The sequence below is a fragment of the Leucoraja erinacea genome, chromosome 15 (assembly GCF_028641065.1).
Source record: "Leucoraja erinacea ecotype New England chromosome 15, Leri_hhj_1, whole genome shotgun sequence".
Classification (NCBI taxonomy): domain Eukaryota; kingdom Metazoa; phylum Chordata; class Chondrichthyes; order Rajiformes; family Rajidae; genus Leucoraja; species Leucoraja erinaceus.
The window spans coordinates 35,290,650-35,317,259 of record NC_073391.1 but is presented as its reverse complement, the minus strand read 5'-3'; the positions used below and the strand labels follow the sequence as shown (position 1 = coordinate 35,317,259).

Genomic DNA, 26,610 nt, shown 5'->3' with positions numbered 1-26,610 from the left:
GAGAGAAGCAGGCTAGTTAAATTTAAGCTGCTGCATGCAGGGATTGCATGGGTGTGACAAGCTGATTTCTTCAGTGATCCACTTGCTCACTACTAGTCTAGTTTAGAGATATAGTGCAGAAACAGGCCCTTCGGCCCACCTAGTCCGCACCGACCAGCGATCCCTGCACATTAATACCATCCTACACACAGCCACATTAGGGACAATTTACACGTATACAGCCAATTAACCTGTACTTCTTTGGAGTATGGGAGGAAACTGAAGATCTCAGAGGAAACCCATGCGGTCACGGGGAGAATGTACAAGTTCCGTGCAGACAGCACTCGTAGTCAGGATCGAACCCGGGTCTCGGGCGCTGCAAGGGCTGTAAGGCAGCAACTGTACCGCTGTGCCACTGTGCCGCCATGAATGACATTCCCCTCCCCTTATAAAACTTGTAAATATAAAGCTGCAGTGTATAATTGCACAGGTGGAGTCCATGATAGGATATGAACTAGCATCTCCTGTTTCCTGTAGACCAGTGCTTGACCCACTCCCTCCCCATCAGGTGACATTTAATAAGCATGAGGGATTTGTGGAGTCTGGATGTAACATGGATTAGAGGCAGCTGCAGAAGTGGGTTACCACAAAACTAAAAGCAAGGTCGGGAGGAAGTTGAAGATGGTTGTACAAAGGTACAGGGAGGACAAGAACCAGAAATGATTAATTTCAGTGAGGTGAGAACCTGCATCAACATGCTGGAAGAGGCGGCACAAAATCAGGTGTCACCGTGTAACAGAAGAGTTAAAAACCTCAAGGCAATGGGTTGACTGGATAATTGGTTGACTGAATAGATCGGGTAGATGCACAGAGTCTTTTACCCATAGGGAAATCGAGGACCAGAGCACATAGGTTCAAGGTGAAGAGGAAAAGATTTAATAGGAATCCGAGAGGTAACTTTTTCACACACAGGGTGGTGGGTGTATGGAACAAGCTGCCAGAGGAGGTAGTTGAGGCTGGGACTATCCCATCGTTAAAGAGAAACAGTTGGACAGGTACATGGAGAGGACAAGTTTGGAGGGTTATGGACCAAGCGCAGGCAAGTTGGTACTAGGGTAGCTGGGACATTGTTGGCCGGTGTGGGCGAGGTGGGCCGAAGGGCCTCAATGAATACTGACTGTATTAATCTATGACTCTAATTAGATCCATGAATGATCAGAGCATCTTTGTGAGATTGGGACACTGCTGACAGAGGCTGAGCAGAAAATAATCAGATTAGTCTTTCACTGTCTGGGAAACCATGGAACCTTAGCCAGACCATTCACCCTGGTCTTGCTTTACAAACCATTGGTGCTCTGACATTGCAAGTGGTGACGACTCGGTGGTTGGAGGTGTGTTCTTCCTATTCCGCATGTTGATGCACACAAAGCTTTATTGGATTGCAAGGCTCTCTCCCAATCTTTAACCTGGCTCGACGTTGTGTATAGAGCACAGTGAGACCTCCGGGAACAGCTCAGACTGACATTCACACATTAGATTCAAGAGTCAACAAAACTTGATTGTGTTTTGGGTTTATTTACTGAAAAGTTTGGAATGTACGTAGTTTCTGGTTACTGCGTCAACACCCAGCAAGGTATCGTGACCCTCCACCCTTTACACTTCACAGCTACACAAACCAATATCTTCAGACCCGACCCTGGAACCATCCCAGCAGCTGCTGGCTCTTAAGGCAATTCTGTGGAGAACTCTCAGCAGAAAGTGTGGGCACCAGAGGGACTTCAGAGACGGGGTCACAAGTAACTAACTCCTAGACAACATGGACAACAAGCTACACAGGACAGACCAACAGGCAGCAATTCTGCTGTGCTCGTGATGAATGGCAGACACCAGTCAGCATCTCCATTCCCACTGGGCTGTGGTCACCCAAGTTTGGCTTTCTGGGCACAATTACAGGAACAGACCAATCACCCCACAAGGATCACAACACCAGGATAACTTGATTCTTTGCCTCAACGAATATTGGCTGGAGGTCATTCACTACTAGGCTGAGGATTGAAATCTGATCTTACACAAGGGAGTGAGTGGGAGATCCACCCGTGGACACGGCAGCAGCTTGGGCAAGAACTGTGCTTCTTCGATCTACCCTGGGTGGAGGGGGGCAGGGGAAGTTCAAGGCACCGTGACCTTTGGGGGACTGCTCTTAGCCGTCTTGTGACCCATTGAGGTCTGCTCCTCCCGCTCCACCTTCTTGGTGGACACGATGGTCTCTTCAATGATTTCCTCATAAGCCTCAGCTTTTGGTTTGGAAGATTTCTCCAGTGGTTTGACCCCCACTTCCTGTTTGCTCTTGGAGGCCCCAATGGTGGAGGAGGAGGAGGAGGAGGTGGTGGTCTTGGCAGTGGTGGTGAACCGTGGCTGGACGGGAGGCAAGAGGTTTGGCATGCTGGTGAGTGAGAAGCCGGTGATGTTGGTATTGAGTCTGGTCTCCTCTCCCTCCAGAAGCTTCCTGTGGAACAAAGGCAAAGGCACAGAATGTCAAGTTTCCACTATCCTTGTTGCTTACAATAATTGGCCGAGTCTCAGTGAAGGAATGGTCAAGGCAAGCCCAGAGCAGTCATTCCCGCCCCTTCTCAGGAGATTGAACAACATGCCCAGAGTCTCAGCTCCAGCTTGGCATTCTGGCACCTATAACAATTCAAGTTGGGTGTCATGGGGGGGGGGGGGGGGGGGGGGGGGGGGGGTAGGAAGGAAAATGGGGTTAAGAGGGGCAGACTAGACTTGATGGACCAAATATCTGAATTCTGCTCCCATTTCTTATGAACTTATGAACCCCGACCAAGTGAAGCATGTTTATTGAAGGTGTCTAGCATCACCATTGTGTACAAAGGAGCACACCTCAATAACATTGGCCACTGGTGAACTACCATTTTATAAATTCCCAAACAATGAAACACACCCACACCAGCAGGCTCACGGTGCTGACAAGCAGAGCTCAGGGACAACATCCAGTTGAAGATGGAGGGGTTTGCCGTGGGTGCCTCCCTTGAACAGTCAAGTTTGTGAGAGACACCACAGCCAACTGGCACCCGTGCCAGGTCTAAGCAGGTGAACATCTTGCTTCCTGCTGATGCGCACAAAGCCTAATAAAGCTGCCGCGCCTACCAGCTCAGGCCCAGCTCATCTCACAGCAGCTGGTAACTGGATGCAGACAGGCAAATGCTGGCTTCCCCAGTGACACCCACGCCCTGTGAAGGGCTAACGACAGTTGTTGTGCTCAGACAATTCCAAGAGCATCATCAGCTGCACACAGAACTCTTGCCAAAAACCACCCCACTTCTCGGACAGGGCAGAGAATCAATGTAAACTCAGTACAGGAACGGACTCCTGCCCACAGCCCCAAATCAGTTTAGTTTATTGTCACGTGTACCGAGGTACAGTGAAAAGCTTTTGTTGTGCGTGAACCAGCCAGACAATACATGATTATAATCGAGCCGTTTGCAGTGTACAGATACAATGACTGGTTGCTTAAACAAGGCATTGATACCCGTCAAACTCCATACACTAAGCTCCTCCACAGGGTTCAGTCTTGGTGCAGGGTTACTGCGCGGCACGTCTTACCTGTAGGCAGCAATCTCTATGTCCAGGGCCATTTTCACGTTGAGGAGATCTTGGTACTCCCGGAGATGACGGGCCATCTCAGTCTTGGTGTTCCTCAGTTCATCCTCCACCTGGCTGATTGCATCCTAGAGGGCAGAGAGCTTGCACACTTCAACATTTCCCAAAGATTCAGGAGCCTAGCTTTAGACATCACCCAAAGTACAGCCTTACGACAAACACGACAGAGCATCAACCACCATCATAGGCACGAAATGCTGGAGAAACTGAAACTAAACCGAAGATAGCGGGACAGGCAGCATCATTGGAGATCGCCTCCACCTCGATGGTGCGGGACTGCAGCTGCCGCCGGTACTCGCTCAGCTCCTCGCGGTTGGCCCGCAGCGCCTCGCTGTTCTTGGCCGCCGCCTCGGTCATGTTGGGTCTTGGGTGACATTTCGGGTCGAGACTCTTCTTCAGAAGTCTAAAGGGTCCCGACCCGAAACGTCACCCATTCCTTCAATCCAGAGATGCTGCCTGTCCCGCTATCTTCGGTTTAGTTTCAGTTTCTCCACCATCATCCTTACAGCACGACACTATCTAGAAAAGGGCTGGCTGACATCCCTCCACAAGTCAACGGGCCAATTGCACAAGTCGCCAAACGAGACTGAAAACAGGACAAACGTGTTACAGTCAGCAGCCCAACCGGGGGCTCTGTTGCACAACCCACCCAATCCTCAATCCCAATTAGCAGCCTCCGTGGTTGAGAACATTGCAGAGAAATCCCTCAAGTGTAAGCCGTTACTCTGGTCATTTGCACCAGTTGTACACTCACTCCAGGTGCGAAACGTGCTCGGCGCTGCCCCTACATCTTCAACAACTGCGTATCCATTCCTTCACAACTAGGTCAAACTTTACAGCTTCACATCACACCTACTGATAAGTGACAGACGACAAATCCTAGACCAGGCTGCTGCAACCCGAAGTCAAGTCTCCCAAAGGCAGGCTTACAATGCGCAGCTTTCAAATATTCCACCGCTGAAAACAAACCTTCACAGCCCCTCATTCACAGCTGCTGCCAGCAGTCCCATTCCTGCAACAGAAACAAATGTGTGCAGGAAGGAACTGCAGATGTTGGTTTACACCGAAGATTGACACAAAAATGCTCGAGTAACTCAGCAGGGCAGGCAGCATCTTTGGAGAGAAGGAATGGGCCGAGACCCTTCTCCAGACTGCGGGGTCTCGATCCGAAACATCACCCATTCTTTCTCTCCAGAGATGCTGCCTGCCCCGCTGAGTTACTCTAGCATTTTGTGTCTCTCTTCGACAGAAACTAATCCGTCAGGAATGGTGAGTTGGAAAATAAGGGGACAGAATTAAACAAGTTTCAATCCCTACCACATTATTTACTTACTCATTTATTTATTTGATTATTTATTTCGAACAGAATAAAAGAATAAAAAGCAAGTGTGAAACAGCGTACAAAAAAAACCAAAACAAGAATATTTAATAAAGTGTCATAAACAATATCTATAAATAAATGAAATCGTATGTGTCCGAAAAGGAACATTCAATAACTTAAACTGTACAGGAGTCCCACTGCATTTAGCTTGCCCTCTGGGAGTGTGTGATGGGCCGGTGAGGAGGGAGCTTCACTCTGTGTCTGACCCCGTGAGTGTGTGGCAAGGAGAGTGCGGAGGGAGCCGCGGTCTCGGCGGTAGACGTGCCGCTGTCCGTGGTGCTGAAGCGGGTACCTGGTAGCCGGCGACCTCGGCGCTATGGCGATCCTCCATCTCCTGCAGCTGGCGCTCCAGCGACTGGTTGGTGCCGCGCACCGCCTCCACCTCGATGGTGCGGGACTGCAGCTGCCGCCGGTACTCGCTAAGCTCCTCGCGGTTGGCCCGCAGCGCTTCGCTGTTCTTGGCCGCCGCCTCGGTCATGTCGGCGAACTTGGTCTTGTACCAGTCCTCGGCCGACTGCGTGTTGCGCGCCGCCAGGCTCTCGTACTCGGAGCGGATGTCGCGCAGGGCGGTGGTGAGCTCCGGGCGGGCCGGCATCGCGTCCACCTCTGCCGGCTGCTGCGCGGCGTGGAGCAGAGCCCGCAACTCCTGCACCTCCTCGCCGTGTAGCTTGCGCACGAAGGCCAGCTCCTCCAGCAGCGCCTCCGCCCGCTTCTCCAGCTCCAGGCGGGCCAGCGTGGCGCCGTCCACATCCCGGCGGAGAGCCCTCGCCTCCGCCTCGGCCTGGCCGCGCTGCCGCTGCTCCTCGTCCAGCCGCTGGATCGTCTGCTGCAGCTCCAGCTCCAGGCCGTCCCGCTCCAGCAGCGCCTGGCAGCGGCCCGAGTTCAGCTCGTCGGCCCGGGACCGCAGCTCCCGCACCTCGTGCTCGTATAGCTCGGCCAGGCGGGGCGGCTCCGCCGAGCGCTGCCTCAGCGCCGCCAGCTCGACCTCCAAGCCGCGGTTCTGCTGCTCCAGCCCGCGCACCTTGTCGATGTAGACGGCGAAACGGTCGTTGAGGCCCTGCAGCTGCTCCTTCTCGCTGGTGCGGGTCAGGCGGAAATCGTCGCCCAGGCCAGCGGCCGCCGGCAGCATCTCCAGTGCGGTGGGCTGCCGGTAGTGACCGCGGGGCACCGACTGCGAGCGCAGGGAGCCGCCGCTGCGGGCCGACGAGGCCGTGTAGCTGGGGTAGCGGGACCCGGAGCGGGCGCCGTCGCCGAAGACGCGGCGGTAGGAGGAGGAAGACACGAACATATCCGAACCCAGGCTCATGGTGGCGCCGACTGAGCTCTGCTGAGGCGCGGCGTCGCTCTTATAGCGAGAGGGCGAGCGCAAAGTGGCCACGGGGCGGGGAGAGCCCGGAGCCCCCGCTGCTGCCCCTCCACCCCGGGCTTCGCCCCTTCGGCCCCAGTGCCGTCCATCGTGTTCCTTCCCTCCGCCTCCTGGCCACTCGCAGCCGCTTCTGTTCGGGTCCCTGGCCGGGGATCAAAGATAGATCCCTCCCCCCCGCCCTTGCACCCCTCAACCCTCCCTCCTCCCCACTCTCCCCACCCCGCCCATCCTCTCCCCCTCACCCCGCCCCTCCTCTCCCCCTCACCCCGCCCTTCTCCTCACTCCCTCCCCCCGCTCGCCCAACTCCTGACCCGCATTTGAACAGCATAAATTATCATCGTCGCCGCCCACCCACGGGGACCGCGCCCTGGGCTAGACGGCGGCCGCTCGGCCAGGGCTGGGGGGCAAGCTGGCTAGCCCGCTGCCGCCTGGGGGGCGGGGGGGGGGGGTGTCGGCGGGAACGGGGGGTAGTTTCAGCGGCGGCCAGCGGCCGCGGCCACCCGGTGCATAGACAGGGTTTCAGCACCGGACAGCGTCCTGCTCCCGCCGGGGTCAGCACATGCTCTGGGACCCCTTGGAGGCCCGGGGATATTTTGCCCAGTATGAGAGAGGTTGTGTGTAGGAAGGAACTGCAAATGCTGGTTTACACCGAAGATGGACATAGAATACTGGAGTAACTCAGCGGGAAAGGCAGCATCTCTGGAGAGAAAGGATGGGTGGCGCTTCGGGTCGAGACCCTTCTTCAGAATGATGTCAGGGGAGTGGGAGGTATACTCCAGCACTCTTGGTCAGAAGGACCTCGGCCCATAATGTCACCCGTTCCTGCTCCCCATGGACACTGCCTGTCCCGCCGAGGTTACCCTGGCATTTTCTGCCTATCGTCGATTTAAACCAGCATCATCTGCAGTTCCTTCCTACACAAATGTAGATCATTGTTAGCTGAGGGGAAGGTGACAATGAGGCATACAATCAGAAAAAATAATCAGGAGGACAGTGAAACTAGTCGGAGAACTAGGGTGTGGGAGGGGAAGCAAGGGTTACTTGGAGAAATCAGCTCCCCAGCGATATATGACGTGCTGTTCCAATTTGCGTTTGGTCTCACTGACAGTGGAGGTGCCTCCGACAGAAAGGTCAGTGTAGAGGTCAGTGTAGAGGGGTTGTGTTGGTTACTAAGGGCACAATCAATGGGAAGGGGGATAGAGGGCATTGGTTATGGGGAAGAGATTCAATATAGTGGGAACACAAGGAACTGCAGTTGCTGGAATCTCGAGTAAAACGCAAAGTATTGGAGGAACTCAGCGGGTCAGGCAGCGTCTGGGGGGGGGGGGGGGGGGGGATAGACAAATCAGACTGAAGAAGGGTCTCGACCCAAACCATCCACTGTCCATTCCCTCCCCATAAGCTGCCTGGCCCGTTGAGTTCTAGCGCTGTGTGTCCTTTTGTTACTCTGCCAGCGTTCAGTACGTTCATCCCCGGAGTCCTGAACTCCGAGGCTTGGATAGAGTGGATGGTCAAAGCCGCAGAATAAAAGGACTTTCCTTCAGGAAGGAGATGAGGAGGAATTTATTTAGTCAGAGAGTGAGTGGTGAATCTGTGGAATTCTTTGCCACAGAAGGCCGTGGAGGCCAAGTCAGTGGATATTTTTTAACGTAGACAGATTCTTGATTGGTAAGTGTGTCAGGGGTTATGAGGAGAAGGCAGGAGAATGGGGTTGAGACGGGAAGATAGAGCAGCCATGATTGAATGGCGGAGTAGACTTGATGGGCCGAATGGACTAATTCTGCTCCTATCACTTAAGAACTTAGATATGGCTCTTGGGGCTAACGGAATCAAGAAATATAAGGAGAAAGCAGGAACGGAGTACTGATTTTGAATGATCATATTAAATGTCGGTGCAGGCTCGAAGGACCGAATGGCCAACTCCTGCACCTATTTTCTATGTTTCTAACCTAATGAACATGAACTTATGGCAAGACGCTCGCTAACACATTGCCGTTGGTATGTAATATCTTTTGCCTCCGTGTTGACTCCGTATATTAAACAAAACGCTGCTAAATGTTTGTCTTTTGTTGATGTCTGAAAAGTCAGGGAGCGAGCGGTGTGTTTTTGAAGTTGGGCTGAGATTCTTCTGTCTGTTTACCGGCAGCTCCTCACACTCTCGTAATTAATTAACCGCTCCAAGCCCGACCTTTCCGACATCTGCTGCCTCGTATCTCAGGGACCTGCACTTTTCCGATTTCAACAACCTCGCACCCAGCCTCTTGTGTCTCCGAACAGAAAACACGTCGAGCTCGGGAGGAACTCGGCTGCGGGCGGGAGACGGGCGGCTCAGTGCCCGACCCGGCAGCGCCAGGGCGAGGCAGCTCCAGGGCGGGTCGCGGCCGCGGTCAGAGGGACCCAAACAAAGACCTCGGTCCCCAAGGACTGCAGTCAAACTCCGGGACGCGGGCGAAACGGGCTCCAGGCCGCAGGGAGACCGACCGAGCCGCGCCGAGGTCGGTCGGGTCGGGAACAGAAAGAACGAGGTAGGAAGCGAATCCGAGAAGCAACCGAGGAGGGCGAGGTCACGGTAGAGGCACGCAGCGCGGGACAGGCCCTTTGGCCCATCGCATCCGTGCCGGCCATTTACTATCCATGTACACAGCTCCGATATACCGGCACTTGTTCCGTGGCACACTCTGCCTAAGGATGGAGTGTTCAGTCATGGAGGCACAGAGCTGTGCAGCCAGAATCAGGCCCTTCGGCCCACCTTGTCCATGCCGACCAAGTTAGCACACAGGGCGCTTCCCATTTGTCTGCATTTAGCCTAACCGCCTCTGAACCCTTCCCATCCACACATCTGTCCAAATGTTACCCAGATACCTTTGTGAAAGTATCTGTGTCCATCACTCACACCGATCTCCCCATCAACCTCCGCCCATCAGCGGATTCTGACCTAACCTTAACCCTCGTAGTTGTACCGCACCGTTGCCGGTCATAAACCAACCTCCCCCCTCCCTCTCCAGCCCTCCCGCTCCCTACCCAGTGGAGTCACATCCTGCCCGCAGTGTGTGACTCCAACTGTACACAGTCCCCCAGCCCGATGTTTTATAAAGTTAAACCGCCTGCTCCTTGTTCTACTCCAGCGCAACGAGTGAAGGCGGACGTCCGGAACCCTTCCTCACCCCACGGGCCAGTGCTGCCACCTTCTGGGAAACTTGGATGTGGACAGTCTGTTCCTCGATTCTCAACTCATTGTGAATATCCTACCCTGTCCACTCCCCACAAAGTGCATCCGCTCACATTTTCAGGAATAGATCCCATGTGCCGTCTCTGCCCAGCTCGCCAACCGATCACGAGCATCCTAAGCCCACACCAGAAACCTCGAGTCTGCTTCGCCGGAGTCACTTTACGTTATCGCGTCTATCACAGCTGGGTTTGGGAACAGCTCTCTCTGCCCAAGGCCACAAGAAATTGCGGGGAGTTGTAGATGTAGCCTAGTCCATCACACGGACCAGACTCCCCACCATCGACTACATGTACACTTCACGCTTCGGAAAAGCAGCCAACATCAACGAATACTTGTACACTCAGGTCATCCTTCTTCTCCTCACTCTGAAACAGACGCGCTACAATGCTGAGAACTATATTCTGCACTCCGTATCTTCCCCTTTGATCTACCTATTGTACTTGAGTTTTAACTGATTACTAGACCAAGTGCAGACCCGTTAGGTCTGTTTCCCCTAAGGCGTTTGCGGCGGGGGGGGGGGGGGGGGCTGAGGCATCACACTCACATTAAACCCCCCCCCCCCCAAACACACAGGTGGGGGGAGGGGAGGGAGGGGGAGGAGGAGAGGGGGGGGGGATTTGGGGAGGGAAAGAGAGCGGGGTGTGGGGTGAGAGAGGGGATGGGAGAGAGATGGGGGGGGGGGGGGGATGGGGAGGGGAGGGAGGGAGAGAGGGGGGGGGGGAGAGAGGGGAAAGAGTGGGGAGGGAAGGGGAGAGAGGTAGAAGAGTGGGAAGGGAGGGGTAGGGGGAGTGGTGGAAGAGGGACAGAGGTGGGGGGAAGGGGGCGGGGGGGAGAGGGGAGGGGGTGGGGTAGAGAATGAAGGGGGTGGGGAGAGAGGGATGGGTGGGAGAGGGAGAGGGGTGAGGAGAGGGAAACATAGAAACATAAGATTCTATAAGATCCCCCCTCAATCTTCTAAATTCTAGCGAGTACAAACCGACTCTATCCAGTCTTTTTTCATATGAAAGTCCTGACATCCCAGGAATCAGTCTGGTGAACCTTCTCTGTACTCCCTCTATGGCAAGAATGTATTTGGGCATTGGGCATTGTGACATCACACGATGGAACGTTCACCAGGGGCTGGGGCAAAGGCATATGTAAATGGATCCGTTCCGATTGGACATCTGCGATGTCTATGCATGGTATATCTGATGCTGCGCTTTTCACTGTATCACTGTACCTCGGTGCACGTGCCAATTATATACCTAAACCTAAACCTGGAAGGAGGTTTAGCCTTTACGTAGCAGCACTGCTCGTTTCCATGGGAAATCATAGGCTGGGAAGTCACTGATTTGCACTCTTGCCCACAGCTCCGGCCCAGGGGTAAACAAGCTGCAGACAATACCACATAATCACTAGGACCCATTACACCCCTCACACATTCCCAGCACACCACCAGCACATCCCAGCACAGTCCCACACACCCAGTACAGTCCTATATAGTCACAGCACAGGAGCACAGTACCAGCACAGCATAGTCCCAGCATAATAACACAGTCCCACACACCCAGCACGGTCCCACACACCCAGCACAATAACACAGTCCCACACACTCAACACAGTCCTATATAGTCACAGCACAGGAGCACAGTACCAGCACAGCACAGTCCCAGCTCAGTCCTATGCAGTCCCAGCACGGTAACACAGTTCCACACCCCCAGCACAGTCCCAACATAGTCCCTGCACAGTCCCAACACAGTCCAATTCAGTCCCAGCACAATAACAGTCCCACACTGGCCTAGCATGAACCGGCACAGTCCAGCACAGACCCAGCACAGTTCCAGTAATGCCCATAAAAATGAATTAGTAGCCCCAATACTGGTACAAAAGAAAACTTCAAAGTCTGTAGCGCAACCAAAGACAATCCATATAGTTCATAGTCAAGATGTGAGTTGCCAAGGCAGGGTTTTCTTTTAGCTCTGGAGCACAGGATGCTGAGAGGTGACTTTACAGAGGCGAAAAAAAGTAATGAAGAGCATCGGTAAGGTTAATGTTCACAGTCTTTTCCACGGGATAGGCGAGCCTCAAATATGAGGACAGGTTTAAGGTGAGAGGGGAAACATAGAACATAGAACATAGGTGCAGGAGTAGGCCATTCGGCCCTTCGAGCCTGCACTGCCATTCAATATGATCATGGCTGATCATCCAACTCAGTATCCTGTACCTGCCTTCTCTCCATACCCCCGATCCCTTTAGCCACAAGGGCCACATCTAACTCCCTCTTAAATATAGCCAATGAACTGGCCTCGACTACCTTCTGTGGCAGAGAATTCCAGAGATTCACCACTTTCTGTGTGAAAAATGTTTTCCTCATCTCGGTCCTAAAAGATTTCCCCCTTATCCTTAAACTGTGACCCCTTGTTCTGGACTTCCCCAACATGGGGAACAATCTTCCTGCATCTAACCTGTCCAACCCCTTAAGAATTTTGTAAGTTTCTATAAGATCCCCCCTCAATCTCCTAAATTCTAGCTAGTACAATTTAGATTCAATAGAAACATGAGAGGGCCGGGTAGGATATTCACAATGAGTTGAGAATCGAGGAACAGACTTTTTTCACTCAGAGGGTCGTTGGTATATAGAACAAGCTGCCAGCGAAGGTAATTGAGGCGGGTTCAATAGCATAAAAAAAACATTTGGACGGGTACAGGGATAGGAAACGTATAGTTTAGTTTAGTTCAGTTCTGAAACACAGCATAGAAGCAGGCCCATCGCCCCACCGACTCCACGACGACCATCGATCACACTAGTTCTATGTTATCCCATGTTTTCATTCATTCACTACACACGAAGGGCAAGTAACCTACAAACCCGCACGTCTTCGGAACGTGGGAGGAAACCGGAACACCCGGAGGAACCCCACACGATCACAAGGAGAACGTGCAAACTCCACACGGACAGACTGACAGCACCCGAGGTCAGGATCGAACCCGGGTAAGGCAGCAGCTCTACCCACCACTGTGCCGTCCGTTTAAAGGGATATGGGCCGAACGCGGGCAAATGGGACCAGCCCACTAGGCAAACTTGGTCGGCATGGATGAACTGGGCCGAAGGGCCTGTTCTGTAATTCCGAGCAATTTTACAGTGTAGGTTTTTTCAGTTTCCTCCCTATTCGCTGCTTCAAGTAAATCCCACCAGAGGGCAGCAGTGTTCCACCGATCCACACAGTCCTGCGCGACCTCCCGTGGCGCCGCTCACACCAGGGACGGGGGAGTATGAGACCAATGGAGGAGGGAGGGGAGGGGCATGAGCCTGGCGGGGAGAGTATCCTTCTATCGGGGACCGCCTACTGCCTCCCAGCCACAACAGTCGCCAGCACCGGGGAACCCCAAGTCACGAGGGAACAGCGAGCCCGGCTGAGGTCGGAGTGCCGACTGGGGCTGAGAGGCGCCACGCAACAGTGCTGGTCCCTGAGATCGACACACAATGCTGGAGTAGCTCAGCGGGGCAGAAGGGTCTCGTCACCCATTCCTTCTCTCCAGTGACGATGCCTGTCGCGCTGAGTTTTACTCCTGCGTTTCGTGTCTATCTTCGGTTTAAACCTGCATCTGCAGTTACTTCCTACACACAGTGTTGTTTCTTAAACCATTCCCATCACCAGCCTCCCGACACGTGGACAAGTATGGTGAGATCAGCAAACTGGTTGGTTTGCTGCCGGACCAGTAGTCATTTGCTGCGGCGACCCAACATCCAATGACTGCGCCCAGGGCCATGGTTATTGATCTGGAGTGCCGGCTTTACGTCCCACAGTGGAATATACATTCAGTAAATTAAATAAAGCTGGAGATTAAAAAAAAGCTGATTATATCACCAAGATAGAGAAACATTATTCACGTAACTCGATTAGAGTGAGAGGCCGTGTCAGTGATGGAATTGGATGCCGTGCAACCACAGACTGTCCCTGATCTTCCCGAGTTACGTCCCGAGTCACCACTCAGTCCACCAGGCGCTGCTCATCCATCCACTTAGCGCCCACACCCCGGGAAACCCTTCCCGCTGAAACTTAACGATTTCCTGACATGAAGAGTCAAGGGCATTTGTCGTGGAATTATTTTACTCGCTGCAGCTTTACAGACCCGTGTGCGTAATAATAAATAATCAAATGTACAATGATTCAATGTTCCCTCATTATCACGTGCGAGAAGGCACAGTGAGATTCTTTTAAATTAATAATACCAAGAAGCAGACGAGTAACAATAAATTAATAACTGTAATACAGGGTACAAAACCGAAGTCCGAAATGCAACCAAAGGCCCAATCCGTCGGAGATCATAGTTGCTAAGGCTAGTGTTGTGCAATGTTTAGCCTGGCGCTTTAAACCTGTGGGCAATTATTATCCCACCGATTTGTTTACTGACAGATTGGGATGTCGGTGACAGCGCTGTGTTTCATTGCCCGTCTGAACCGAGGGAGCAGTTTAGATTGGGAGCAGGACTTGTTGGTGGTTGAACCATCGCCAGGATTTCAGTTCCCGCAGCGGCCGCGGCCTGAGGTGAACTCGTGCTTCCGGATAAATGATGCAGAGAACTCTGGCTATGGTTGGCATGGGTGCAATGGGCCGAAGGGCCTGCTTCTGTGCTGCAAAAACACTCCCAGCTGTGATAACCCAGAAACATCCGGCAACTAAACGTTTGCACTTCCAATCCCTTAAATATAAACGGTACACGAAATGCTCTCAACCGTGGACAAGATGCCTGTCCCTTTGCAGGCTGTCGGGTACTGATTGGGTGCCTGTCCCTTTAAGGCTCTCTCAGGCCCGGGCGCGGTGTCTGCCCCTTTAAGGCAGGCTCCAGTCCGGAGTGGTGACGTCGCCGTCGGAGTCGCGCGTGCGCAGTGCTCTCAATCGGTTTGTGCCCCACAGCGCGCGCGGGTGAGTTGGTGGAGCGGGTGCCGGGGCGACGGCAGTTGGCGGGGTGAAAGGTCACCCGCCCGCGCGAGCAAAGGCGACGGTTGGCGCCTGTGTTGCTGCCGCCCCCCCCCCCCGGGGTAACGGGCCGCCCGGGGGCTCCGGCCATGGCCGCTGCTCCCCAGAGCCGCCCCATCCCATCGCAGGTGCAGCGATCAAACGATGGCCCCGGGCCCCTGAGCCCTCCCCACCTCACTGCCCGATTCCCCGTTACCTCAGCCCCCACTCCCCGGGACCCTCGCAATCTCAACCTCCCAGTCCCCAGACCTCCTCTCCCCTCGCTCCCTGAACCCCCCCCCCCCCCCCATCGTTGCTCCCCCCCCCCCTCACTGCTCGGATACCCCTCATTGGTGGCGACCCCTACCCCTCACTGGCAGGATAGCTCCCCCTCTCCCACACCCTTAGGCTCTCCCTTCCCCCCCCCCCCCACATCCCCCCAATGCCCCCCTCTGCCCTCCCCTCCCGCTCCCCCCAATGCCCTTCCTCTCGCTCCCCACCTCTCTCTCACTCCCTTAGGGCTCCCCCCCCCCCCCCCCCCACATCCCTCCAATGCCCTTCATCTCGACCCCCCCCCCCCCCCCAGCATACCCTTCCTCTCCTGCAGTCCCCTTACTTCTATCCCTATGTCTTCTCCTTTTCCCTGACATCCACAGATCTTCCCTCTGCTCTCTTGATCCACCCCTTCTCTTGGCCTTCCTGCTGTCTGTCCCAGATTTCTTCTCTCCTTGTGCTTATTCCACGCACTAGGGCGCCCCAATAATGTTCTATCCACTCTTTTCCTCCTTCCCATTCCCCAGATCCCCCCTCTCCCCAATCTCTACAATGGCTCACCTCCCTACCCCCAGATCCCTCTCCCATCCACATCTTATAAAGCTGTTTGACTTTCTGCAGTTCCACCCCCCAGCAGTCTATCTGGACTCTGCAGATTCTCTCTTCCCTTTGCACATATTGTTCCCTGAACTACCTCTCCCCCTTTGTCCATCCTGGTCACTGGGATGTTTCTTGCTCTCCTAATGCTTGTTCCTGGGCACTGCTCGGATGGTGTTGCCTGTGCCCGCTTTGCTGTTTGTATGGTGCAGGCTGATAAATGTTTGGATAGGTGATTAACGACCATTGTTACTTACACATGATCGAGCTGCTGCCAGTTTAATAAGTTTGGTTGATAAACAGAGGCGAGTAATTCTCAGTTGGACTGTGGCAACATTTGAAATAATTGGAATCTGTTCCGGTTTCTGGTTTCAAATCTTCGACTGGGTGACTTGGCTACTGGTTCTGATAGCGCTCAGTTGGCGTTGAGAAGAGGTGAAAGAACGCTGGTTATATTTTAGACTTAGCAAAGATTCTCTTGTGGACCATAAATTATGTATTGTGGAAACAGACCTAGTGTGGTTCTGTTACTGCATTAATTGGATGACACAATTTTCAACCTTGCCATGATAAGTGTGAATTTGAATTACTTTGAAATAAAAGGCAAGTAGAACTCTGAGATGGTTAGGTTGTCATGGTGTACTGTGTGTTCTTAACAAGATCTGGCTCATTCTTATGTTAGCCACTCTGAACTTTCCATTTAAACTGCTGAACAAGCCACTCGGCTATTACACCACTACCTCTGGGTCAGTGAGCTGCTAGTGATACCCACTCGCTGAGTGTACATTTTACAATGATGGCTTGGGTGGATCTGCACAATTTGCAGTGGTACTGAGTCATGTAGGATAGAAAATACTGAAGGTTTCACCGTGCCAAACGTTCTAAACCTGAATCGTTTGCTCTACATGTCTCCCTCAAGACAATGACTGGGAAACTCAGTGAATTGACTCTGTTTCTTTTGTGTGTTAGAATCAGAGATGTTTTCGTTTGAGGGTCAGGAATATTTTGTGCATCTGCTTGCAAGGCACATTAATGTTTTCTTTGGCTTTGATTAGAGAGCAGTTACTAGGAGTGTTTGTATAGCCTCTGTGACTTACTGAGCTGTAAAAGTCTAATTGTAAGAAATCGTTACAGGCAAATTCCCAGAAAGAGGATGAACCAGAGAGCAATCTCACTGAGTTCGCTCCTCCGCTCTGAGCCGCAGTTAGAGATCTGCATTGCAAAGTTTTCAGCCGGGCTCTTTGATAGAAGTGTGTGTACTTTGGCCCAGAGCATCAGGGAGGTACTGTATTTCACGCTGCAGCAACGTACTGCGTCTTTGCTGTACAGCAGGGACTGCTGATGAACCTGGGTGAGTTGTACAGCAGCACACTGCGGAGGCAGCAGAGCAATTTACTGAGTGTTTTGTATTAGAACATCATAAACACTGTGTCATGATATTCTGGGGTAATTAACACTGCACAGATAGTAATGAAAGTGCCAGAATGAATGAGTCATGTTAGGCCTAATTACAGGGCGCAGCAGATTTTATCAATTTTAACATAAACGGTGTGATAGTAAGGTTGGGGAAATGAGTTGTATGGTTGTTAAAAGTGATACGTACTTGAGTTGTGTTACTGTCCTGTTGCCAGCATCCCTGTGTCTGTGATTGTGTTCCTGGACTGGCAGGTCAGGTGCCTGAATGAAACCACCTCCAAGTGGGACTTCAGAGCTCACCAAGGTAGATACTGAATATATTCTAAAACTCAGTAAATGCGACAGTGAAGCTGCTAAGTAATGGGCTTCAGGGAAAGAAGCGGCCTATCCTAAATCATTTGGTTCTTGCGATGTGGGCAGACTGGATGACTGTTGTACAGGGCACCTGCGCTCAGCATCTGGTTCCATGCCGTTCCGACACTGACCTCCCCGTCCTTGGCCCTCTCCACTGTTAATAAGCAACTGACCTTGGTTCCTGTAGAGGAGAAGCTACCTGCTCATGAATCTAAGGAGTTGCTTTGACTGTACACTCATCTAAAACCAGAAGATAGCAAGCCAGTGCCTTGTTTATCATCTCTGTCCATTCTTTTAGTTCCATGACAGGTTTAACATGGATGGTTGACATGCCACCCCCTGATTTCTGCCCTTGCAGAATCGCCTTGTGTCGAGTCTCGGACAGGTCAGTGAATGGCCACACGTTGTGGACATCAAGCAACGGGGCTATGTAGGAAGCAGCGGGGCATAGCTGGAGATGAGACATGCTGGTTCTCCCCCCAGTTACTGGGCTGATCTGTACGTCTCTTCCCTTGTCATTGAGACAGCTGCCAATGTCCTTGTGGTCAGGGCACTGGGACTGCAAGCCTTTCAATTGCAGCAATGCTTCCCTTGTTTTGTTTTTTTTGGATGCCTATTTTTAGAAGGTATGAAGTGGAATAAAGTAACTATTTTTGAACTATGAGTTATCATTACCCTCTTCAGCTCCTGAAGGTGACTGGTTTACAATGAGCTATTGTGGAGGGGGAAGGTTTAAGTGGGCTAGGGAGTGGGGAACATTCCATGCCACTGTGACCATTTGGTAATGATCAGGTAGGTACTTAGCATTCTCAAAGGTGGAGAAAGTTTTTGAGTCAATGACCTGGGAAAGAATTAGCAGCCCCTTGGACAAGTGTGGATTGATTAGTGTATGCCCGCATGGATTTGTTAAGGGCAAATTGCATCTAATAATGTTGATGGAATGTTTTGTTAAATTAACACACCGTGTTGGTCATAGGAATATCTAAATTATGGTTGAACGTGGAGGCTTTGGAGAGGGTGCAGAAGCGATATACCAGAATGCTGCCTGGATTTGAGGGTATTAGCTATAAGGAGAGGTTGAACAGGCTTTGATTGCTTTATCTGGAGTGTCGGAGGCTGAGGAGAGACCTGATAGAAATATATGCAATTATGAGAGGCAGAGATAGGGTAGACAGTCAGAACCTTTGAACCAGAGTGAATAGTCAAGGACTTGAGGGCAGAGCTTTAAGATCAGCAGAGGATTGTGCAACAAGATGTGCAGGGTAACACGCCTGAAACGTGCCAGTGGTGTGGTGATGGAGGCAGATTTGCAAGAAGCATTTGAGGCTTTGAGATAGGCACGTGGATGTACAGGGATGGAAGGATATGGATCACCTGCAGGCAGAGGAGATTAGTTTAACTTGGTGTCATATTCAGCATGGACATTGTGGGCTGAAGGGCCTGTTGCTCTGTCTTACTGTTCTATATATACACAAGTAGAACTGAACCCAACTTGATTTTAAACTTTTTCAGGTAACCCGAATGCTTCACCTGCGAAGTCAAGTGACAAGTTCTCCAGCCTGTGGTGGTAGCAACCCATGTCTTTAATATCCTACAACCCGACCAAAGATTACGCACCTACATTGAAACTGCAGGTAAATTGGGCTGTTTACAAGACGGATATGCACGGCATAAAATGGCTTCTGCAACATGGGTAGAAGCAGAGCAGGAGTGCTGGATGGGAGGGTGTGGCACAGTTCCTGGAGCAAGTTTAACAAGCCCACTGTGTGCAGGGCGCAGCTTCCAAACCTGGTGATGACACAAATGAGTATTACACTGGAAGGGGAATGGTGGGGACAGATTTATGTGTACAGTTCTGACAATATGTAACTAAAATAAATAAAATTGTAGAGTTATGAATCTCAGTTACATCTCACAGAATCAGGCCCTTTGGCCCGCCACATCTGTTTTTACCTTATTTCCCATCTACACTAATCGCATTGCTTATATTAGGAATGCATTCTTCGGTGCATCGTCAATTTAAGTGGATCTCTAAATACCTTGTAAATGCAGCAATTGTGTCTGATTCCACCACCAATTCTAGCAGAACATTCTAGATATCAACCACTGTCTGTAAAAGAAAAACCTGCCTACCCCTCATAAAACCCCTTCCTCTGACCTTAAACCTATCAAGAAGATTACTAGAAGCGTAGATAGAGTATGAAAAACAATTCTAGTAATCTTCTTGATCTATTTCTATGGTTAGAGGGTGGGGAGGTGTGATTTACTGGATTGCTCTTACAAAGAGCCAGGATAAATTTGATGGGCTGAAGGGCCTGATTCCATGCTCTTGATTCTGGGAACCGAGCCTGATTTCCGTGCCAGCACCAGGGCACATAATCTATTATTATAGCTTCCTGCTGCTCAATAAATTGACCACCAATTTAGGTTTCAACGAGACAGTCTTGGTCGGTTGAACTCAGCTGTTTTCTAAACAGAAAATCATTCTTGCTCTTCAGTGGCTCTGTTAGCTTAGATTAGTTAGTTTACTTTATTGTCATATGTACCGAGGTACAATGAAAAGCTTTCGTTGGGTGCTAACCAGACAGCGGAAAGACAATACATGGTTACAATCGAGCTATCCACTTAACTAGTTGTGGAACTAGCAAGATTATTTAAGATCTAAAACCTGGTTGGCAAGGATGAGTTGGGCCAAAGGGCCATTTTCAGTGCTGTATGACTGTGACCCTTAAGAGGTTTCTGCATCGGGTCATTGTTCCCAAGGCAGCGTTTACTTTGCTTTTCAGAGAGCTGCTGCTTTCTGTTGTGGAGCTTTTTATCTGCTTGCACATCAAAAAACATAAAAACAGGCACTGCAAAATTTTTATCCTGCACTTTCCAGTATGTGTAACCCGTGTTTCTCCTGCCCTCGTACTGTTTGATGTGACTAGCAGTGTAGGACCAGCTTTGTACCTATTGTATGCAGAATCAGTAGCTGTGAGAGATTTGTCAGTGCTTGGTGAAAGATTTGTTAGTATCAGAAATAGTGAGGAATACAATATGAACCTGACCTGGGTTTTAGAATTCCGTGTAATAGGAGGTTACGCCCCATCACCTGTTCTCTCTCTAAAACTGTACGGTTAGTGCTTGCATTTTTAACATTTTTTTCTTCAGATAAATTTGATTTGTATTGGAATAGTAAATCGGCCCAGTGGGGTAACAATTGCACATGCTCAACGCACCGCTCTTTCTCTCGCTGGCAACCATTGCAATTTGTATGATATAGCACCTTCAAAATGGTGAAATATCTCTAGGTGCTTTGCAGACATGGTTTAACCAAGGGCTCTTAGTGTTGCATGGCTGAGTTTGATCAAAAAAGGTAGGCTTTAATAAGTGTACTAAAGAGAGGAGGCTGAGAGGTTAGGGAGAGAACTTCAGGCAGAGCCTTCACACGCTGATGAAGTTCACCATTGGAGTGATCGGTTTGGGAATGTGCAGGAGTCCTGGATGGAGGTGTGCCTGGAAGAGACACATATTCCTTGTGTTCATCCCGCGTCCACCTGCGTGCAGTGCCTGTGGGAGTGAGCTTCAGTCTGAAGAAGGGTCTCGACCCGAAATGTCGCCTATTCCTTCGCTCCATGGATGCTGCCTCACCCGCTGAGTTTCTCCAGCCTTTTTGTCTACCTTCCACATTCTCACTGCTACCTAAAGACTCCCCTCTCTTCCCCATCGTATATATTAGCAATTGTATAATATTATTTAATCATTAAACATAGCTTCCCCCGCTGTAGGCAACAGTTTCTTTACTTATTCTCATCCAAAACCATTCATAATTATGAAGCTCTCTATTCCCCACTGCATTCTCTTTACTGGAGTGAAGTCCAGTAATAGAGTAGAGCAGACCTTGCAGCCCACTATGTCCATGCTAACATTTTTCCCACCTACACTATTTCTATTTGCCCACACTAGTTCTGTATCCTGTTGTGCATAGGCTGTTTGAATATCTGCCAAATTCTGCTTAAAATGATGATTGTACCTAATTTCCTCCCCTCTCACCCCCTTTGACAATGAGTTTCAGATACAGGTGCACAACCTTTTATCCGACGATCCAAATAACGAAAAGCTCCGAATACCGGACATTTTTTCGGTCCTTGAAGAAAGGTCCTTGAAAACGTTCACCGAGGGCGACCCGCAGAGGTGACAGCGGAACCTCCGGTCGGTCCTCGAAGAAAGGGGAACTAAATCCCCATTCATAAAAGAGGTGAGGGTATATTGCGCGGGAGGGTTAATAATTGACAATATGCTGCTACCTGCCCGCTGGGTTAAAAAGTTCCCACGGTAGACACGATACAAAGTGTATCGTGAGTCTTGCGTGGGAACTTTTTAACTCAGCGTGCAGGCAGCAGCAAATTGTCGCTCCCTTCAGTTTCACCCCACCTACACCCCTCTGCTTCCCGGCCATGTGTGTGACCCCTTCCCTCCCCTCTCCAGCTCCCCGCTCATTGCACCGGCGCGGGGGCTTTGCACTGTCTTCACGTCAGCGATTCTAGCAGCGCAGTGCAGTCACCGGAGACATCAGGACCAACGGGACATCGACCCCCAGGCCCACCGCAAGCACGGAGATCCCAGAGACCCACAGCCAGCAGCAGTCCAGCCCCGTTCCAACTCCAGAGGATAACTGCAAACTGGCCGGAGACGTCAGGACCACCAGAAGCCGCTCCCCGATGGGCCGCTACGGCGATAAGTGGCAGTTCGCCCACGGCCCGAGCTGCGCCCTCTCATCGGAACACCGACCCCCAGGCCCACTGCAAGCACGGAGATCCCAGATCGGCAACTCCAGCCCAGCCCCGTTCCAACTCCAGAGGGACACGCAGTGTATGGGCAGAAGCTGATAGTGTGGAAGGTGCTTCTTGTTCTTGGGGTGGCGCAGCTCGGGCTGTGGGCGAACTGCCACTTGTCGCCGTAGCGGCCCATCGGGGAGCGGATTCCTCTGGAGTTGGAGGGGGAGGGGGGTATTGTGCTGTTTGATCGCCCCCTACTATCCCAGGGACAGGGAGACGGGACGTTCACCGAGGGCGGCCCGCAGAGGTGACAGCGGAACCTCCGGTCGGTCCTCGAAGAAAGGGGAACTAAATCCCCATTCATAAAAGAGAAGGTGAGAGTATATTGCGCGGGAGGGTTAATAATTGACAATCTGCTGCTACCTGCCCGTTGAGTTAAAAAGTTCCCACGGTAGACACGATACACAGTGTATCGTGAGTCTTGCGTGGGAACTTTTAAACTCAGCGTGCAGGCAGCAGCAGATTGTCGCTCCCTTCAATTTCACCCCACCTACACCCCTCTGCTTCCTGGCCATGTGTGTGACCCCTTCCCTCCCCTCTCCAGCTCCCCGCTCATTGCACCGGCGTGGGGGCTTTGTACTGTCTTCACGACGGCGATGGCTGCAGGTCAGTGCAGTCACTGGAGACGTCAGGACCAATTGGACGTCGAGCACCAGGCCCACCGCAAGCACAGAGATCCCAGAGACCCACAGCCAGCAGCAGCCCAGCCCAGCCCCGCTCCAACTTCTTCTGCCGGGATCAAGGCGCAAACTCGCGACCTTGCGGATATGAGCCGAGCACTCTACCACTGGGCCAGCCATTAAAATCTACGCAAAAAAAATTTCATTCCGAAGACCGACAAATTCTGAATTACGAAAGGTGTCTGGTCCCAAGGCTTTCGGATAAAAGGTTGTGCACCTGTATCACTTATTCTGAGTATTAAAAAAAATCTACCCTCGCATCTTAAACCTACACCTTCGTATTTGTGATATGTCTACCATGGGGAAAAATAATCTAACTATCTTATAATTGTATCAGGTAACCAGCCTCCATTGCTACATGGAAAACAAGCACACCCTACTGTATAAAACAGCGTGCTGGAGTAACTCAGCGTGTCTGGCGACATTCCTGGTGGGCTAGGCGATGTTGGGTCCCTCTTTACAGAGTATTATGTTTACATATCTGTTGTGCTGCTGCAAGTAAGAATTTCATTGCTTTGTTTTGGGACATATTTCAATAAAACACTATTGACTTTAGACTGTCTGACCCACAAAATTACTCCAACACTTTGTGTTTTACTCAAGATTCCAGCAACTGGTCTTTATTCTTTGGAGCGCAGAAGGTTAAGGGGGGATTTGATAGAGGTCTTTAAAATGATGAGAGGGATAGACAGAGTTGACGTGGATAAGCTTTATCCATTGAGAGTAGGGAAGATTCAAACAAGATGACATGATTTGAGAATTAAGGGAGAATTCAGAATTAAGAGGGGGAACTTCTTTACTCGGAGAGTGGTAGCTGTGTGGAATGAGCTTCCAGTGGAAGTGGTGGAGGCAGGTTCGATTTTATCATTTAAAAATAAATTGGATGGGTATATGGACGGGAAAGGAATGGAGGGTTATGGTCTGAGTGCAGGTAGATGGGACTAGGGGAGAATAAGCGTTCGGCACGGACTAGAAGGGCCGAGATGGCCTGTTTTTGTGCTGTAATTGTTATATGGTTATTTGGTTATGGTTAACTGTAGTTCCTTGTATTCTCACCCTATTGTTTCTCTTCCCCATACCTAAAGTCCTCTATTCCAGGCAACATCTTGGTGAACAAAAACCCAAAGTACTGGAGTGCCTCAATACTCGAGTGCAACTAAAATCATGAATGGCATTACTGATATTGTGACTAACCTACAAACAGACAAACGTGGATTTGCAAGCCATTTCTTCCTTCCACCTATATTCCTTCCTCAGGTTTCATAATTCGTACCGCTTCTATCCTTATCTCATACTTTGTCTCTACATCTCTGGCTTTTGTCTAACTAGTTGGCAATCAAAAATACTCTCGCCTCTGTCCACACATCACTTGCTAGGCTTTGTCCTGCTCCCTCCTCTCTTCCAGCTTTCTCCCAACCCCACACCACAATAATCTGAAGAAGGATCCCGAACCGAAGTGTCAGCTATCCATATTCTCCAGGAATGCTGCCTGGCCCATTGAGTTACTCCAGCACGTTGTGTCTTTTAAAAAATAAATCGGTATCTTCATTTCCTTGTGTGAACATCTTGGTGAATCTCTTTTGCTCTCTCCAGCACATAGCAAAAGGATTCATAGCAAAAGGATTTGAGCATAGGAGCAGGGAGGTTCTACTGCAGTTGTATAGGGTCTTGGTGAGACCACACCTGGAGTATTGCATACAATTTTGGTCTCCTAATCTGAGGAAAGACATTCTTGCCATAGAGGGAGTACAGAAAAGGTTCACCAGACTGATGTCAGGACTTTCATATGAAGAAAGACTGGATAGACTTGGTTTGTACTCGCTAGAATTTAGAAGATTTAGGGGGGATCTTATAGAAACGTACAAAATTCTTAAGGGGTTGGACAGGCTAGATGCAGGAAGATTGTTCCCGATGTTGGGGAAGTCCAGAACAAGGGGTCACAGTTTAAGGATAAGGGGGAAATCTTTTAGGACCGAGATGAGGAAAACATTTTTCATACGGAGAGTGGTAAATCTCTGGAATTCTCTGCCACAGAAGGTAGTTGAGGCCAGTTCATTGGCTATGTTTAAGAAGGAGTTAGATGTGGCCCTTGTAGCTAAAGGGATCAGGGGGTATGGAGAGAAGGCAGGTACAGGATTCTGAGTTGGATGATCAGCCATGATCATATTGAATGGTGGTGCAGGCTCGAAAGGCCGAATGGCTTACTCCTGCACCTATTTTCTATGTTTCTACAACTACATCCTCGCTTTAGTGTAGTGGCACAATGCTCCAAGTGCAGTTTAAAAAAAAAAAAAAAAAGTCTGGTTGAACCAGTGTTTTGTAAAGTTGGGAAATAACACGCTGACCTTTTTATTTTATGCCCCGGCCTAGGGAGGTATGCATGTCGTATGCCTTCTTCATCATGTGATGGATACCTACAATAATCTAGTGCAATTAAAGATCATGAATGGTGTATCCTTTGTTATTCTGGTAGTTAACAAGAGTTAACTCCCCCTCACAAACAGTGAGTGGATTTACCTTGTCAACCCTCGTCCACTATGTTTTGGCTGTATGCCACTGATCTGATCATCGGCTTCCCCTGGCTCCTGAATGCATTCTGGTTGATAACATTGTTCGCTTGTTTTCTGAACGGGATGATTTTTGGTCAGTGTGATTTCACCCAGGCAACAGCTACATCTCTGAGCCTATTGGCCAGAAGTGAGTGTTGGATTATTTGACCACAGAGGTCGTCATTGATGGGCCTGATTCTTCCACCTAATGTTGCCATGGCCGTCGGGGGTTTGTGACATTGCAACTTTTGCTGTAGCTGACCTTGGCGGAGGCTTGTTCCGCGCTGACGAATGGAACAGCCGGGGCAGTTTGGTATCAGGCCAACTATGTCCGTTATAATAGTGCAGTAACGAACACAGTTACGGCATTACCCCTCGTCTCGTCTCTCCTGGTTCAAGTGCCACCGTTCCCCAAAGTGTATCTAACCCTCCCACTTGCTGACAACGAAATCTGTCTGAGCCACAGGGAGGTCAGGCAGGCTAGGACTTTATTCCATGGAGCACTGTAGATGTGGGGTGAATTTATAGTGGCATATAAAATCATGAGGGGTATGGAGTCTTTTACCCACGGTAGGGGAATTAAGAACTGGAGGGCAGTGGTTTATGGTGAGTGGGGAAAGATTTAATTGGAACCTGAGGGGCAACTTTTTCACATAAAAGGTAGTGGGTATATGGAATGAGCAAGAAAAGGTAGCTAAGGCAGATACTATAACAGCATTTAAAAGACACTTGGACAGGTACATGACTAGGAAACATTTAGTGGGATTTGGGCCAAACAGGGGCAAAAGGGACTAGTGTAGATGGGACATCATGGTCAGCATGAATGAGTTGGGCTGAAGGACCTGTTTTTGTGTTGTATGACACTGAATCGGTCCGTGTTATATAAACTGTATTGGTTACTGCTGCTTGTGACCGAGCAGCAGGTTGGGCATTGTCTTCATAATGCCATCCTCCCATGGAACATCCAAGATTGCCCCTCGAGACAGGTGTTGTTAATCCCAAACTGCGCATATTGGTCAACACCCAACCATTTGTGCTGCCAGTGATGGAGCTAGACTGGGTTAGCTGGTCAACTATGCTGAATGGGTGCAGCCGCTGAGCACGTAGGCCTGGCTCTGCTGAGACAGTGCTAGTGCACCGTAGTTCATACTGTGGATGGCTGGCCTCGGCGTGAGGGTGTTTTATGAGGTATGACTAAGTCTGTGGTTTCATATTTAAAGAATCATATAAATTGTAGTAATTAAATGAAGTTGATATGTCAGAGCAGGGTGTGTCATGGATACAGTGTGTGGGAGCTGAAATCAACCACATCTGCAGTAAATGCAACTTGCAGGACTATAGGTTAGGGTGA

At 50.6% G+C, this 26,610-nt stretch overlaps 2 protein-coding genes across 4 annotated transcripts in view; one reads left to right on the top strand and one right to left on the bottom strand.

Annotated features, from left to right (window-relative positions):
• Positions 1–1,534: 1,534 nt before the first annotated feature.
• LOC129704203 (alpha-internexin-like) lies at positions 1,535–6,491 on the bottom strand. Its single transcript, XM_055647155.1, has 3 exons — positions 5,328–6,491; positions 3,598–3,722; positions 1,535–2,485 (listed from the first exon to the last, which is right to left on the bottom strand). The coding sequence occupies exons 1-3, from the start codon at positions 6,339–6,341 to the stop codon at positions 2,149–2,151; spliced, it is 1,476 nt and encodes a 491-aa protein (XP_055503130.1). The 5' UTR covers positions 6,342–6,491; the 3' UTR covers positions 1,535–2,148.
• A 7,967-nt stretch (positions 6,492–14,458) lies between these two features.
• nt5c2a (5'-nucleotidase, cytosolic IIa) overlaps positions 14,459–26,610 on the top strand; it is a 48,241-nt gene continuing 36,089 nt past the window's right edge. The window contains exons 1-2 of one of the 3 annotated variants that reach the window (XM_055647145.1): positions 14,459–14,537; positions 18,723–18,844. In XM_055647145.1, coding sequence (XP_055503120.1) covers positions 18,788–18,844 — 57 coding nt within the window. In that variant the 5' untranslated portion in view covers positions 14,459–14,537; positions 18,723–18,787. Of the gene's footprint in view, positions 14,538–14,579; positions 14,720–15,245; positions 15,673–18,722; positions 18,845–26,610 lie in introns of those variants that run through there. The other 2 variants (XM_055647146.1, XM_055647147.1) reach the window with 2 other exon arrangements.

Bases quoted from the DNA above. Each gene is read 5' to 3' on its own strand.
- LOC129704203 (XM_055647155.1), bottom strand. From the start codon at position 6,341: ATGAGCCTGGGTTCGGATATGTTCGTGTCTTCCTCCTCCTACCGCCGC. The intron at 3,723-5,327 runs GTACCCGCTTCA...TCTGCCCTCTAG, and splicing joins CCGAGGTCGCCGGCTACCAG to GATGCAATCAGCCAGGTGGA. The intron at 2,486-3,597 runs GTAAGACGTGCC...TTTGTTCCACAG, and splicing joins ATAGAGATTGCTGCCTACAG to GAAGCTTCTGGAGGGAGAGG.